Source organism: Chrysochloris asiatica, unplaced genomic scaffold (assembly GCF_000296735.1).
Source record: "Chrysochloris asiatica unplaced genomic scaffold, ChrAsi1.0 scaffold00175, whole genome shotgun sequence".
In the NCBI taxonomy this organism is placed as follows: Eukaryota; Metazoa; Chordata; class Mammalia; order Afrosoricida; family Chrysochloridae; genus Chrysochloris; species Chrysochloris asiatica.
In genome coordinates this window covers 2994450-3010031 of record NW_006408693.1, presented here as the reverse complement: position 1 = coordinate 3010031, position 15582 = coordinate 2994450, and the positions used below count along the sequence as shown (strand labels likewise).

At 37.4% G+C, this 15582-nt stretch overlaps 1 protein-coding gene across 1 annotated transcript in view; it reads left to right on the top strand.

Annotated features, from left to right (window-relative positions):
* METTL25 (methyltransferase like 25) overlaps window positions 1-15582 on the top strand; it is a 182104-nt gene that overhangs the window by 71331 nt on the left and 95191 nt on the right. Inside the window, exon 5 of the mRNA XM_006871821.1 lies at window positions 3826-3973. Within this exon, the coding sequence (XP_006871883.1) occupies window positions 3826-3973 (148 nt within the window). The remainder of the gene's footprint in view (window positions 1-3825; window positions 3974-15582) is intronic.

Here is a 15582-nt window from a genome sequence, read left to right as displayed (position 1 = left end):
CCTATGCAGTGTCACTCTTGAGTCTAAACCAACTCAGTGGCAGGTAATGACAACAACAAAGCAAAATTGGAGCCCTGGTGTGGCACTATAGGATAAGCAGTGAACTGCTAACCCTAAGTTTGGCTGTTCTAACCTATTAACCACTCCTCAGAAGCCCTGTGAACACAGTCACTGTGAGTTAGAACCAGCACTTGACAGCAACAATAAGGCAAAGTTATGTTTAGTGTTAACCGTAGTAAACAAATATATATGATTTCTTTGTGCAAGCAGAGTTGTTGTTAGGTGCCATTTGTTGTTGTTGTGTGCCGTCGAGTCAGATCCGACCCATGGTGACCCTGTATAGGGTTTCCAAGAGTAGCTGGCGAGCTTGAACTACCGACCTTGGAGTTCAAATAGCTTTGCAGCCTGGCACATTAACCCACAGCGCCACATAGGTGCCACTTAGTCATCTCCTATTCATAGTGACCTTATACACAACAGAGCAAGACGATGTCCAGTCCCACGCCATCCTCACAATTGCTACTATGCTTGAGCCCATTGCTGCTGCCACTGTGCCAATCCATCTCATTGTGGTCTCCTTCTTTTTCACTGACCTTACACTTAACCAAACATGATATCCATCTCCAGGGATTGGTCCCTCCTAATAATGTGTGTGAAGTATGAGAGATGAAGTCTTGCCATTCTTGCTACTATGAAACATTCTGGCTATGCTCTGACAACACAGTTTTGTTTGTTCTTCTGGCACTCTATGGTACTTTCAGTGTTCTTCTCAAACACTGTAACTCAAATGAATCAATCCATCTACGTTCTTCCTTATTTATTATTCAACTTTCACAGGCAAGAAGAGTCGTTGTTAGTGCCACCAAGTCAGTTCTGACTCATGTCGACCCTGCGTAGGGTTTACATGGAGTGTCTGGTGGGTTTGAACCATCATATGGTTAGAAGCCCAGTGCTTGTCCTACAGCACCACACCAGGATTCCTACATATTCTTTAGGGCTGGCACTTTATTCAATAACTGTGTCAAGTTCTGTCATTGAGAGACAGTGTCTTCAACAAAGAGAACATCGTATTTTTAAACATTACAGAAGGAACTATAGTGATCAGTTGGGCTAACTCATTTTCTAAACAGAGCTTTGTAATATTTTACTCTCATTAAATTTTTCACACATTTCTCTTCAAGGAGAGAAACAAAAGATACCAGAAGTTTTTTTTTTGTTGTTGTTGTTTTTTTTTATAAATCTAAACCTTCCATTGCTAGCTGACAAATGTTTGGCCTTTCTTAGAATGGATTTTTTTTTTCTTTTTCCTAGATATTTTTGGATTTCACTTATTAATGGAAACTGATTAATTCTCATTCATTGTTTTTCCAGAGCACACCAGCTGCTCTTGAGTGTGCCAGAAAGATGAGGCTTTCTACCCCCGCAAAGATTTATAAAGCCTCAGAAATGCTATACAATGTCACTTATGAGTCGAAGCAACTAAAAGCACCTAAAAACAACAGTAGTTTTTCTTATCTATGTAAACAGTAATTACATTTTTTCTTAACTTTTTCTTAGGATTGAACAACTTCAGTTACTTTATCCTAACTTCAAAAAACATATATCTTTATTGCTTTCATCATTGTGTTTTCATGTTTTTAAAAATCATGTTAAAAGAATATGATCAAAACTGTCTGCAAACTCTTATAAGAATCCAACATTTTTTTAAAAAAAGAATCTAATATAAAATGGAGTCTTGAGAGGCACTGTAAGCACCGTACTGCTGACCACTGGTTATGCAGTTCAAACCCACCAGCCACTCCTTGGAAACCCTATACAGGGTCGCTATGACACATAACAAAAACATTATATGATATAGTACAAGAAGGCTTCTTGAGTACTATAGTGAATCAACAATTTCATAACCATAATTAAGCAATGTTTCCTGCCAGTCCTGCAAATCAACAATTACTCAAATCTTGTTTTGTTAGAATAATATGACGGTTGCATATTTTGGGATCCTATTGTGCCACGTATTTAGTCCCTGAATAGTGCCTATTATAGTTAAGAGCTCAACTACTGAATGGTGGTGATGGTGGTTGTGTTCAGTCGAGTTTGAACCAATTAGAGGTACCTAGGAAGAAAGTCCTGACGATCAGCTTTCTGAAAATCACAGCTATGAAAACCCCATCTATGGAGCGAAATTCTCCACAAGTTGGAATCACTTTGATGGGAACTGGTTTGGTTTTGGTTTACTCTGCTACCTGATAATATTGCTAATACTGCTTTATGATGAATATAGTAAAAGATGCATTTAAATGTTTCATATTATCTTTAGGGAGAGCTAAGCTAAAGAGTCCTGGTGTAGTACTGTAGAATAAGCACTGAATTTCAAGGTCAGCAGTTCTAACTCACCAGTCACCCCTTGGAAACCCTATACAGCGTCAACATGAGTCAGAACCTACTCGATGGCATTTAACAACAACAATGAAAGGACTGCAGGTCCTGGAAATAATAATGAGAATTTTTTTTCTCATTATTAACCAAAGAAAAACAGATTCCCTTTTAAGATTTTTTTAAGAAAAAGAAGTCAGAGGAGCCAAATTGGGACTGTAAGGTGAATGCCTAATGCAAAGTTGCCCTTGTTTGATGAGAGGAATGAGCAGGAACATTGTGATGGAGGACTTTTGCTAACACTTTGGGTAACTTTTTCAAAATTTTCTCATCATAAGCAGATACTATATCGTTCTTTGGCCCTCCAGAAAGTCAATAAGGAAAATGCCTTGAACATGCCAAAAAACTGTTACTGTGACCTTTCCTCTTGACCAGACTTCCTTTACTTTGACCAGACCACTTCCACCTCTTGGTAGCCATTGCTATGATTGTGCTTTGTTTTCTGAATCGTACTGGCAAAGCCATGTTTCATCTGTTAGAATTCTCCCAAGAAATACATTAGGATCTTGATCTCACTTTGCTTAATTTTCCATAGAAAGCTCCGCTGTTGTCTGCAGCTGATCTGGGCACAATAATTTCGGGACCCATCAAGCAGTTAACTATGTTTCTCCTGTTAATCTCTGATGCTCTTCAACTAGAACAAGAATAAGGTTGTTTCCTTACAAACTGATATGGATGGTCTGCTGCTGAGGACTTTTATCTTTAACACCTTCTCATTCCTTCTTAAAATGAACAATCTGTTTGTAAACTGCTGATTCCTGTGGGCATTGTCTTCACAAATTTTTCGTAAATCATCAGTGATTTCACCATCTGTTCACCCAAGTTTCACCCTAAATTTGGCGTTTGTGCTTGCTTCAATTTTAAAAGAATTCATGTTGTTGTGATAAGAGGTTCTTTTCAAACTGGTGTCCTATTCTTAATGTCTCAGGCTAGGTCCTGTTCAGACATGTTATAATAAGTACGAGTTTATTTTGGCGTAAAATTATTTTGAAATCCATGTGTAGTTTTTTCATAATAGGCATTTTTTGTGAACTTTTTGAAGATCCTGTGTAGGAAAGCGCAGTCATTTTACCTGTAGGAAATAATTTTTATCGTGAAAATAAAAGTATTTTCTATGGAGAATCTGGTGATTATAAAAAGCTACACATATTCTGACTCCTAATGTGTGCTGTAGAATCAGCACTGGACTGCAAACCTCAAGGTTGGCAGTTCAAACCCACCAGCTTCTCCTCAGAAACCCTGTATAGAATCACTGTAAACCAGAAACAATTCAACCACTCAAAGGCACTTGACAACAAAAAACATGTATGTTGATGAATGTCTAAAATCTTCTCTTGAGTTATATTCTAAGTCTCCTTTTGATTACCAATGTTTTGGTTTTTTTCTTTAAAGGATTGTTTGATGGTGGGCCTACATACTTGTGGTGATCTTGCTCCAAATACTCTACGGATATTTACTTCTAAGTATGAAATCAAGGGAGTATGCAGTGTGGGTTGTTGCTATCACCTCTTATCTGAAGAGTTTGAAAATCAGCATAAAGGTACAAATCTCCTCATGTCTCATAATTTTTAGAGTATTTGAGTATAATGCTTGCTTTCTCTCTCTTTTTTTTCTTCCTTTATTGTCATTTTGAATTAGCTTTCAGTGTACCATCTGATTTTCTTGCAGTTTTATTTAATGTTAGAATATTATTAATTTGTAATATACCATCATAATTTTATATATTTTATTAATTTCTATAATCATACAATGACAAAATGAATGTTGACTACTATATATACATTTCAAACTTCTGTGTGGTATTACTTGTAGTGAACTTTTAAAAGAATGTATGTGCATTTCCTGTGATTGTTATTGTTGATGGTGGTGGTAAGTGCCATTGAGTCAGTTATGATTCATCGCAACTCTATATAGTGTTTCTGGGACGTTTGTGCTCTTTGCCAGAGCACAAAAGCCGTATCACTTTCCCACAGAACAGCTGGTGAGCTTGAACCAACAGCCTTGTGGTTCCCAGTTCAATTTTTATCCTAAAGAGCCACCGTGCTCCCCCCGTGATAGTAAAGCTAAATTATTCTGTCATGAATATAAAGTTACAACATTTGTTTGCACTGTAAGGGCTTTCTATTTGTTTCTGAAAGAATGTTGATATTTCTACACACACACACACAAATGTTCCTTAGTGCATTTTAAGAGTCACCATACTAGGATGTTTTTGAATTCCAAAACTGTGCAGTCGTATTAGTAGTTTCTAAAGTGAGCTGTGACCTCCGTGACTCAGAAGGTGCCTGAAAAGCAAATTAGAGTAGCTTAGCAGGGCTTGGTGTTCCCTATAGCTCTTCATCCCGAACAGCTCCTGAATACCTCTCTTTGTCCACCTTCTACATTGTAGTGCCCATAAGATGGGGTTTCAAACCTTCTGGTTCTGAGTCGATTGTTTTTATGTTCTATTAGTATTAGCAGTTTTCTCTTATACTTGTTTAATAACATCTTTAGCAGTGTCCAATATCCTTTGCTGAAATTTCTCAAGTCACAAAGGTGAGTGAATATGAATAATATTCTTTTCTCTCTGTTGTAAAACCCAGATTAATAAGAAATTTTGATCATTTTTCATTTAATGATGTCCAATAGGAAAAATTATGTAACTACTAATATTCTTCTCTAGCACCATAGTACAACTGCATCAATTCTTCTTCAGTCTTCCATATTCATTGTCCAACTTCACATACATATGAGGCTATTAAACATATCGGGAAGATGCGAGGGCTGAGAACTGGAAAGGTGGTCTAGATTTGGGGAGGTTGCGGTCCAGAGTCTAGGCGACAGAGCGAGACAGAGCCAGAAGGTGATGGGAGGTGGCCGGGCTGGAGCTGGCTGGTGTGCACACACGGGCCGCAACTGAGGAAGAAGAGGATGATCTCCAGGTACACTTGAAAGGCGACTCCCCAGAGCTTGGAACTGAGAGGAATAACTCACAATGCTTTTCATCATCATCCCCTACCTGAGTGACTGGATGAAGTTTTTTCCACTAATGATAGCCATGAAAAAGATACAGGTCCCCAAAGTGAGTCTGACATCACACAGGAATCACCTTTTACATCAGCTGACACTAGGAATACAAGGTCTGCTCTTCCAAGTTATATAGGGATCTTTACTGAAGGCAGCTCGGAGGTCTCCTGGGGATATGGTGTGAGTTGTATGTTATCGATATGATAGCGTGCTTGGGAGACCATTCTGGTTGTTATAATTTGCCAGTTTTGTTAGTATATTTCATTCATTTACTCTCCTGCATTATTTCTAAACATTTTAGTACTTAAACTTACTACTCCTTGTAGTCATTGTAAAGAAACGTCAATCCTCACCCTCTTTGTTTTGATTTATGAATTATAAATATAATTGTTGAGGTGCTAGTTCTTGACTTCAACATTTTCAGATTAATACGGATCTAGGTTTTGGATGCATCCTTTGGCTGTGCCCAGTCCACTAATCTGTAGTCTGTTCACCATTGATATATTATCTTGTTTAAAATGTACTTGACTTCATTTAGCATAATGTTTTCCAGGTTCATTCATAGCATAGAATGTGTCTGTTTCCTTTTTTATGGCCCAATGATACTACATTATATGGATATACAACATTAATTGATCATTTCATCAGTTGATGGATATTTGGGTTATTTCTCATTTTGGGCTACTATGAATAATGCTGGAGTGCTGGTGTGGCGCTGTGGGCTAATGCATCAGACTGGAAAGTTGTTTGAACTTCAAGGTCGGTGGTTCAAGCTCACCAGCTGCTCCTTGGAAACCCTATACAGGGTCGCTATGGGTCGGAATTGACTCAACGGCACTTAACAACAACAACAACATAGCTTGGGTTAGTAGCACCTTAGTCCTCATACTGACATCTTTGGTCTTGAACCATTTAAAGAGGTCTTGTGCAGCAGATATGCCAGTTTGCAATGTTATTGTTGTTAAGTGACGTCGAGTCAGTTCCAACTTATAGTGACCCTTACAGGATTTCCAAGGAGTAGCTGGTGGGTTTGAACTGCTGACCTTGCAATCACCAGTCTAGTGCTTATCCTGCAGCACCACACATCATTTGATTTCTTGACTGTTGCCTCCATGACTTTTGTTCATGAGTCCAAGCAAAATGAAGTCTTTGTAATTTAACATAATGTTATTTATTTGTCCAGTTGAGAGAATTTTTATTTTCTATACATTGAGTTGCAAATGATACTGAAGGCTGTGGTTTTTGATCTTCATCAGTAAATATTTTAAGTCCTCTTCTCTTTCAACAAGCAAGGTTGTATCAGTTTCATATTAATGGTTATTAATGGGTCATTCTTCAAACCTGATGCCATGTTCTTCGTATAATCACCTCCAATTATTTGCAAAGCATACAGATTGAGTAAGTATGGTGAAAGAATACGACCCTGTTGCACACCTTTCCTAATTTTTACCGTTCAGTGTTCCTTTGTTCTAGTAAAATGACTGCCTTCCTTTTAAGTATTTTGGAATATCCATTCTTCTCAATGTTATCCATACCTTGTTGTCATGATCCACACAGTCAAAACATTTGTGTAGTCATTAAAGCACAAGTAAAAATCTTTCTGGTATTCTCTGCTTTTAGTCAAGATCTATCTGACATCAGCGATGCTATTCCTTGTTCCATGTTCTTTTCTGAATCTGGCTTGAATCACTGGCAATTTCTTTAATAACTGACTGCATTAGGGACAGACATAGAGTGTTTGTATCTTATGTTCTGAAATACTGTCTACACTCTAGGAACTGTAATTTTGGCTGCCTGATTCCTTCTCTCATTTCATTACCCTGCCTCCAAGAATGTCATTCCCTTCCATGTTTCCCTCTCTTCCATAGGCAATACCTTCTTAGTACCATCATCTGTGATTCTGCTGGACCCTAACACCCTTCGCTTTATAGCTCCATATCTCAGACCTTGTGTCTGTGTTTGCCTACCGAGGAAGTATGCTACACTCTGTGCCACACCCTTTTATCCACAATCCCTACCAAAGTCTCCCTGGAGTGGTCCCCAGAGCTTATTCTGCTGGTTGTTATTAGGTGCCATTGAGTCAGTTCTGCCTCATAGCGACCCTGTGCACAACAGAACGAAACATTGTCCAGTCCTGGGCCAACCTCACAGTCGTTACGTTTGAGCCCATTGATGCTGCCACTGTGCCAATCCAACTCGCTGGGGGTCTTCCTCTTTTTCCCTGACTGTCCACTGGGTATATTCCCTATCATACATTTAAATTAGTTTATAGTGTAGGTATTAATTATGGTTTATTATATTTATTTTCTATTTCTGTGTAAAGAGATTCTGATTTAGTTAATTATCATCATTTGATGGTAACCAGAATAAAGTTGTAGAAACTGCTTGCCACAGTAGAAAACATTAAGAGATTTATAGTTACTGTTTTCTAATCCATTTTGTATCAGTCTATACTTACCTTTTGTAACAGAGTATGGCAGTAAACGTTAGCAAGTGTTTGTTGACCATGTTATTCTTAGTAAAATGAGAAATTTAAATAGGGTATGTTAGATTGAGAAGCCTTGCTTGGAAGAGCCTGAAGAGAAAAGGAAGAGTGGTACATCCACAACTTCAGTCCTTTCATTTCTTTTCTGCCATGACAAGATTTGATAGATTGATGAGTCTTTAGATAGTGAGTTTTATTTACTTTTCAACTTCAGAACTAAGTATATTACCACAAATATAGTTGATATCGGTGAATATATATTGTGTGTAGAATAGCTGATAGAGCACATGTAACATAGAAAGAAAGAAAAAAAATCACTGTTTCCTACCTTGGTAGCTGTATTACATACTTGTATAAGGATATATGATTAGATTGAACAAACATGCTCAGAGAAGCTACTATTTACAGTAAGCCATTGATAACCTTGTGGAACACAGTTATACTCTGGCATATATGGGTTGCCATGACGGCAATTAGGGTGGTGGTCCCTGGCACTATATGTGGAGGTTGTTGGTGATATGTGCCATTGAGTTAGTTCCAGATCATAGCATAATCTGGAGTTAGAAAATCAAAAGGGAAGAACATGCTCAGGATTCCTTAAGTTGAGGGAACTGAAGAAAAATGTGAAGCCTCGACTTGAAATATTGGAGGATTCTATGGACAAAATATAGAATGATACAGAAAGCATGAAAAGAAGATGGAGGGAATACACAGAGTAACTATACCAGAAAGTGATGGTCTGTGTTCAACCACTTGAAGAGGTTACATATGATCAAGAGAACTGGCATTGGCCATTTTTCATCTGACACTTAGTGATAAGGAAGAAATCCAAGGTACATTGAAGGCATTGCCAAAGAACAAGGCTCCTGGAATTGAAGGAATACATATTAAAATCTTTCAACAAACAGATACAGCACTGGAGGCACTCACTCATCTATGCCAAGAAATTTGGAAGGTCAACTAACTGAAAGAGATACATATTTGTGCACATTCCAAAGCAATGGAATGTGGAAATCATCAGACAATATTCATATTCCATGCAAGCAAAATTTTGCTAAAGATAATTGAAAAAAATAGCTGCAACCATACATTGACAAATAGCTTCCAGAAGCTCAAACCAGATTCAGAAGAGGACATGGAATGAGGGATATCATTGCTGATACAAGGTAGATCTTGGCTGAAAACAGAGAATACCAGAAAGATATTTACCTGTGCTTTATTGGCTATGCAAAGGCTTTTGATTGGGTGGATCTTGGCAAGCTATGGACAGCGTTGCAGAGAAAGAGTATTCCAGAACACTTAATTGTACTCATTAGGAACCTGGACATAAACCAGAGGCAGATGTTCAAATAGAACAAGGGAACACCAAATGGCTTAAAATTAGGAAAGGTGTGCGCCAGGGTTGTATTCTTTCACCATATTTATTCAGTCTGTATGCTGAGCAAATAATCTGAGAAGCTGCATTGCATGAAGAAAAATGTGGCATCAGGATTGGAGGAAGACTCACTAACAGCCTCTGATATGCAGATAACACAACCTGCTTGCTGAAAACAAAGAGGACTTAAATTACTTACTGATGGAAGATCAAAGACCACAACCTTAGGTATGGGTTACACCTCAATGTAAAGGAAACAAAAATCATCACCACTGGACCAATAAATAATATACAATAAATGGATAAAAGACTGAAGATGTCAAAGACTTCATTTTGCTCAGGTAACCTATCAATACTTATGGAAGCAGCAGTCAAGAAATCAAACGATGTATTGCATCTTGTGCATCTGCTGCACAAGAACTTTTTAAAGTGTTGTAGAGCAAAGATGTCAGCTTGAGGACTAAGGTGCACCAGACCCAACCCATGATATTTTCACTAACCTTATATGCATGTTAACGTTGGTCAGTGAATATGGAAGACCATAGAAAAATTGATGCATTTGAGCTATGGTGTTGAAGGAGAGTATTAAAAGTACCATGGTCTGACCATATTACAAATATATCTGCGTTGGAAGAAGTACAGCCAGAATGCTCCCTGGAAGCCAGAAGAGCCAGACTTCGTCTCTTATACTTTGGATATGTTGTCAGAAAGGACTAGCCCCTGGAGAAGTATGTTTGGTAAAATGGAAGGTTGGAGAAAAAAAAGGCAGACCCCAAATAAGATGGATTGGCACAATGGCAGTAGCGATAGTCTCAAATGTAACAAGGATTGTGAGGTTGACCCAGGACTGGGCAGTGTTTTGTTGGGTTATATGTAGGATTGCTGTGAGTTGATACCAACTTGATGGCACCTAACAACAACAATATTTTGATGGTCCATATCAGAATAGAGAATGTCATTTCATTCTTCTTAAAGGTCCCAAGGTGTTTCATATGCTGTATTTGATTTCTTTAGCCCTAAATAGTTATTCTTTTCTTAAACAGTGGTACTTTTTTTTGTTTTAAGTAAAGCAGAATATAATAAACAAATGGTGAGTTCAGGGTGGAGTGTGGAGAGCACAAAATACGGCACCAGTGTTTATAATTATTTTCTTCTCCTACAGATTAACTTCATAATAGTACAGTAATTGTTATAAAACAAATATATAAAGGATAGTTTTTCTGTATTATCTTACAGCATAATAGTATGTAGCTCAGTCTTTGGGGGGGGACTCAAGATATGTTCCTAGTGGGAAATACTCAAGCTCTGTCTTGAAAGATAGAAGAAGTTAATGCAAGAAGTGTGGAGAGTATTTTATGTAGACAAAGCAAATTGGTGGAGTGACAGAGTATTTGAGTTTATTTTTTTCTCTTTATTTTAGTCACTGCTTCTCTCTGTAACCAACTTTTTCTCATCTTATTATTTTTCATATCTTTTATTTTTTACAAATATTGCTAATAATAATAATCCTGTTTGTTTCAAAGAGTAGGAAGATGTGAGTGAGACCTCAGTTTTCTCTTTTCAGTTTACCTTATTACCCATTTCCCCAGAGTCTTTTCTTGGTTCACTGTATTTATTTACTACTCAATTCACTCATCCACCACACATCTGTCTGTTTGTTGTACTATGATGGCCTGAGTTTTGCTGTGATGGTAGAAGCTATGCCACTGAGATTTTAAATACCAGCAGGGTCACCGCAGGTGGACAGATTTCAGTAATGTTCCACAATAAGACAGACTAGGAAAAAGGAGAGATGAACTACTTCTGAATGTTTACCAACTGAAAATCTTATGAAGATATTATGAATAGCACCACAGTATTTTTAGAATAGTGCCAGAGATAAGCCCTTCAGGTTGGAAGACACTCAAAATGCAACTGGAGAAGAGCTGCCTCCTCAAAGTAGAGTTGACCATGATGCACAAATGGAGTAAAGCTTTCATGACCTTAATTTACTGTTGGGGAAAAACTCAAATGATGAGAAACTTCTGAAGACATCCATCAATAATTCTAAATATGCAGTGTACGAAGTGTGAATCTAGGAGAATTGAAAATGTCAAAAAAGAAAAGGAATGTTTAAAGACTAGTATCTTAGGCATTAATGAGCTGAAAATTGACAGGCATTGACCATTGTAAATCTGATAATCATATGGTTTATTATGTCGGGCCCGACAAATTAAAGAGGAATGATGGTACATTTATCATCAAAATACATTTAAAGATCCATCTTGAAGTACAGTGCTGTCTGTGATAGGATAATACCCATATACCTACAAGGGATACCAGTTAATATCACTATTATTCAAATTTACACACCAACCACTAAAGCATTGATGATGGAATTGAAGAATTCTACCAACTTCTTCAGTCTGAAGTTGATAAAACATGTAGTCAAGTTGTATTGATAATTACTGGTGATTGGAAGATGAAGATTGAAAACATAGAGGAAAGTTCTGTGTTTTGAAAATATGATCTTGGCAATAAAAATGATGCTGAAGATCGCATGATTGCATTTGTGGGAAGAAATGGCTGAAAAGCTCAATACCATCAACCAAAACAAGGCTAGGGACAGACTATGTAACAGACCATCATTGCTCATATGTAAGTTCCAGCTGAAGAAAATAAAAACAAATCTACAAGAGCCAAAATATGACCTTGAACATATTTTAGCTGAATTTAGAGACCATCTCAAGAACAGATTTGATGCATTAGATACTAATGACCGAAGATCAGAAGAATTGTGGGATAACATCAAGAACATCATATAGAAAGAAAGCAAAAGGTCACTAAAAGAACAGGAAAGAAAGAAAAGACCAAAATGGGTGTCAGAAGAGACCCTGAAAGTCGACTTGCGATTTTGAAGGATTCTATAGGCAAAATATTAAATGATGCAGAAAGTATAAAAACAATTTGGAAGGGTACACAGAGTCACTGTACCTGATAAAAATGGTGATGTTCAACTATTTCAAGAGGTAGTGTATCATCAAGAACCAGCGGTACTGAAGGAAGAAGTCAAAGGTACACTGAAGCATTGGCAAAAGCAAAGCTCTAATAATTGATGGAATACAAACAGAAATCTTTCAACAAACTGATGAAGCACTAGAGTCATTCACTCATCTGTGTCAAGAAATTTGGAAGAAAACTCCCTCATCGACCAATTAAATGAGATCCATATTTGAGCCCACTTCAAAGAGAAGTGACCCAAGAGAATGGGGAAATCATCATGCAATATCATTAGTATAACAAGCAAATAAATTTTTCTGAGGATAATTCAAAAACAACTCAATAGTACATTGACAGAGAAATGCCAAAAATTCAAGCTGGATTCTATAGAGGATGTAGAATGAGGGCTATCATTGCTAACTAACATCAGATGGATCTTGGCTGAGAACAGAGAATACCAGAAAGATGTTTACTTATGCTTTATTGGCTATGATAAGACCTTTGACTATTTGGGTCATGACACTTTATTGATAACTTTGTGAAGAATAGGTATTTAAGAACTCTTAATTGTGGTCATGAAGATCCTGTATGTAGACCTAGAGGCAGTCATTCAAAGAGAAAAGGGGAGCACGGAATGGTTTAAAACCAGGAAAGGTATTTGCTAGAATTGAATCCTTTCACCATACACATTCAGTCTGTTTGCTAAACAAATAATCCAAGAAGCTGGATTATTTGAAGAAGGTGGCATCAGGATTAGGGGAAGACTCATTAACAGATGAAACAACCATGCTTGCTGGAAATGAAGAGGACTTAAAATACTTACTGATAAAGATCAAAGACTGCAGTCTTCTGTATGGATTGCCCCTCAATGTAAAGAAAACAGAAAAATTCTTATTACTGAACCAGTAAATTACAACAGGATAACTGGTGAAAAGATTGAAGTTGTCAAGAGACTTCATTTTGCTTGGACTAAATCAACACTCATGAAAGCAGCAGTCAAGAAATCAAACGATGTATTTATTTAGGCAAATCTTCTGCACAAGAGACCTTTTTAAAGTGTTCAAGAACAAGTATGTCAATTTGATGACTAAAATGTGCCTGACCCAAGCCATGATATTTTCAGTAGTGTCATATGCATGTGAAAGTTGGATAATGAATAAGAAAGACTATAGAAAAAATAGCGCATTTGAGTTATGGTATTGAAGAAGAATACTGAATACTGAAAGCACCATGAAATGCCAGAAGAACAAACCGATCTGTATTAGAAGTGCAGCCAGAGTGTTCCTAATGGCCAGCATGGTGAAATGCTACCTCTCCTAGTTTGGGCATGTTATCAGGAGTAACCAGTCCCTGGGGAAGGTCATCATACTTGATAAAGTGGAGGGTCAGTGAAAAAGATGAAAATCCCCAATGAAATTGATTGACACAGTGGCAGCAGCAGTGGGCTCAAGAGTAACAGCAATTTTGAGGATGACGCAGGACCAGGCATTGTTTTATTCTGTTGTGCATAGAGTCACTCTAAGTCAGTGGCACTTAACACCAATATTAATTCATGACATTATCATTGAGTTTTCTCAGAAAATTAATTGAATAAAAAACCTCCAGATTTTCCTTCTCTGGAAATGGAAGTCAAGCAATTAATTGATTCTCTAACATCTGGTCTTGGATTCTGCTTTATAAAGAAACTTAACCTTCTCTTATCTAGAGTGAAAGTTGCCTTTGTTTGTTCCCCTGGATTCAGACATGAAGCTGGTGGAAGTGTTGGAAATGTTTGTCTGCAAAATAACTGGCAGTGACAGTCTATTCAAATAAAGGTTTTTGCTGTCAAAGTTATCCATTGAGAATAGTTTAGGTCATGGGGGAAAGAATTAGAGGTGTAAGTGGAGGAAAGGCTAACAGTAATATCGCAGTGTTACTTGTTTTCCTGTCCTGATACATCCATAAAAGAAAAGGAATGTTAGAAATTTTGGTTGTCAGGAAAGTGAAGACTAAGCAGGAGGAAACAGGATTGATTGAGATGATGGAGAAGCATACATGGTCGTGGTGGTGGTGGTGATTCTGTGCCGGGGAGTTGGATCCAACTCATAGCAACACTGCATAGAGATTCCTAGGTTCTTTATGGGAACACAAAGCCTCATTTTTCTTCCATGGAACTGCTGGTAGTTTCGAACTGCTGACCTTGAGATTAGCAGCCCGATTCGTAACCAGTATGCTACCAGAGCTCCTTAGAAGCATACATGAGTACCCTAAAATTCTGTAAAGATCAATACAAGAATTGGATAGCCAAAAGATAGGAGAAAGATGGAAAAAAGTAAGTGATAGGAATAACAGAAGCAATCTTGGTTTATATTTCAGTTTTGCCTGAAATATTCTCATCTCAAAAAACTGATAGAAAAGTTAATTTGTTCCTTTATCTCTTTGTCACACCCCATTTCCATTTTTCTCAACTTGTCTTGATTGTAGTAAAAGAGAGAAGATATGCACCATCACCTGCAATTTTTATAGCAGTGTTTCTCAAGTCAGGCTGGCCTGCTGAATCAAATTTGACACATTTAGTGTAAAGCTGTCTTGTAATGTTTAGGAGTGGGACTTGAATATAAGTATTTGTAAGAAACTTCATAGGTAATTCTAATCAACTGCTGTGGTTAAAAACAGTGCTTATGGTTCTGTAATAAGACAGAATGCTAGATGATTTACAAAAGTATGTTAATGTTAAGGTTATTTGAGCCTCTTCCACTGCAGAGTCTTTGGTGGGTTTTATTCAGGTGCCAGCTGTCAGAATCAAGCTAAAGGTTGAGCTCAGAGGAACCCACACAGAGGATTGGAGTAATTAGTCCAAAACAAATCATTGAAATATAAAGCTGAGAGTGAAAAATAGAGAAAACCAAAGATAGGTCCAGGAAGGCAAGAAACCAGATCTTACATGGGCAATGACATTAAAGGTTAGAAACTAGACAAAGTTAGGAAAAACAAGGAATAAGCAAGCAGTGTCCAAGATGATTATTTTGGGTACCACTAGAATTTTGAATTTTGATCTATCACTCCTCTGTCAGTTTGTTGTACTGTGGTGGCTTACATATTGCTGTGATGCAAGAAACTATGCCACTGATATTTTAAATATCAGCAGGGCTGCCCATATTTGATAGGTTTCAGCTGAGCTTCCAGACTGAAACCAGGAAGAAAGAAAGACTACCTCTAAATATTTACCCACTGAAAAAAAGAATAGCAATGTAAAACTGTCTGATAACACAAGAATATTGAATATTGAAACATTATGAATAGCACCAGAATATTGTCAAAGACA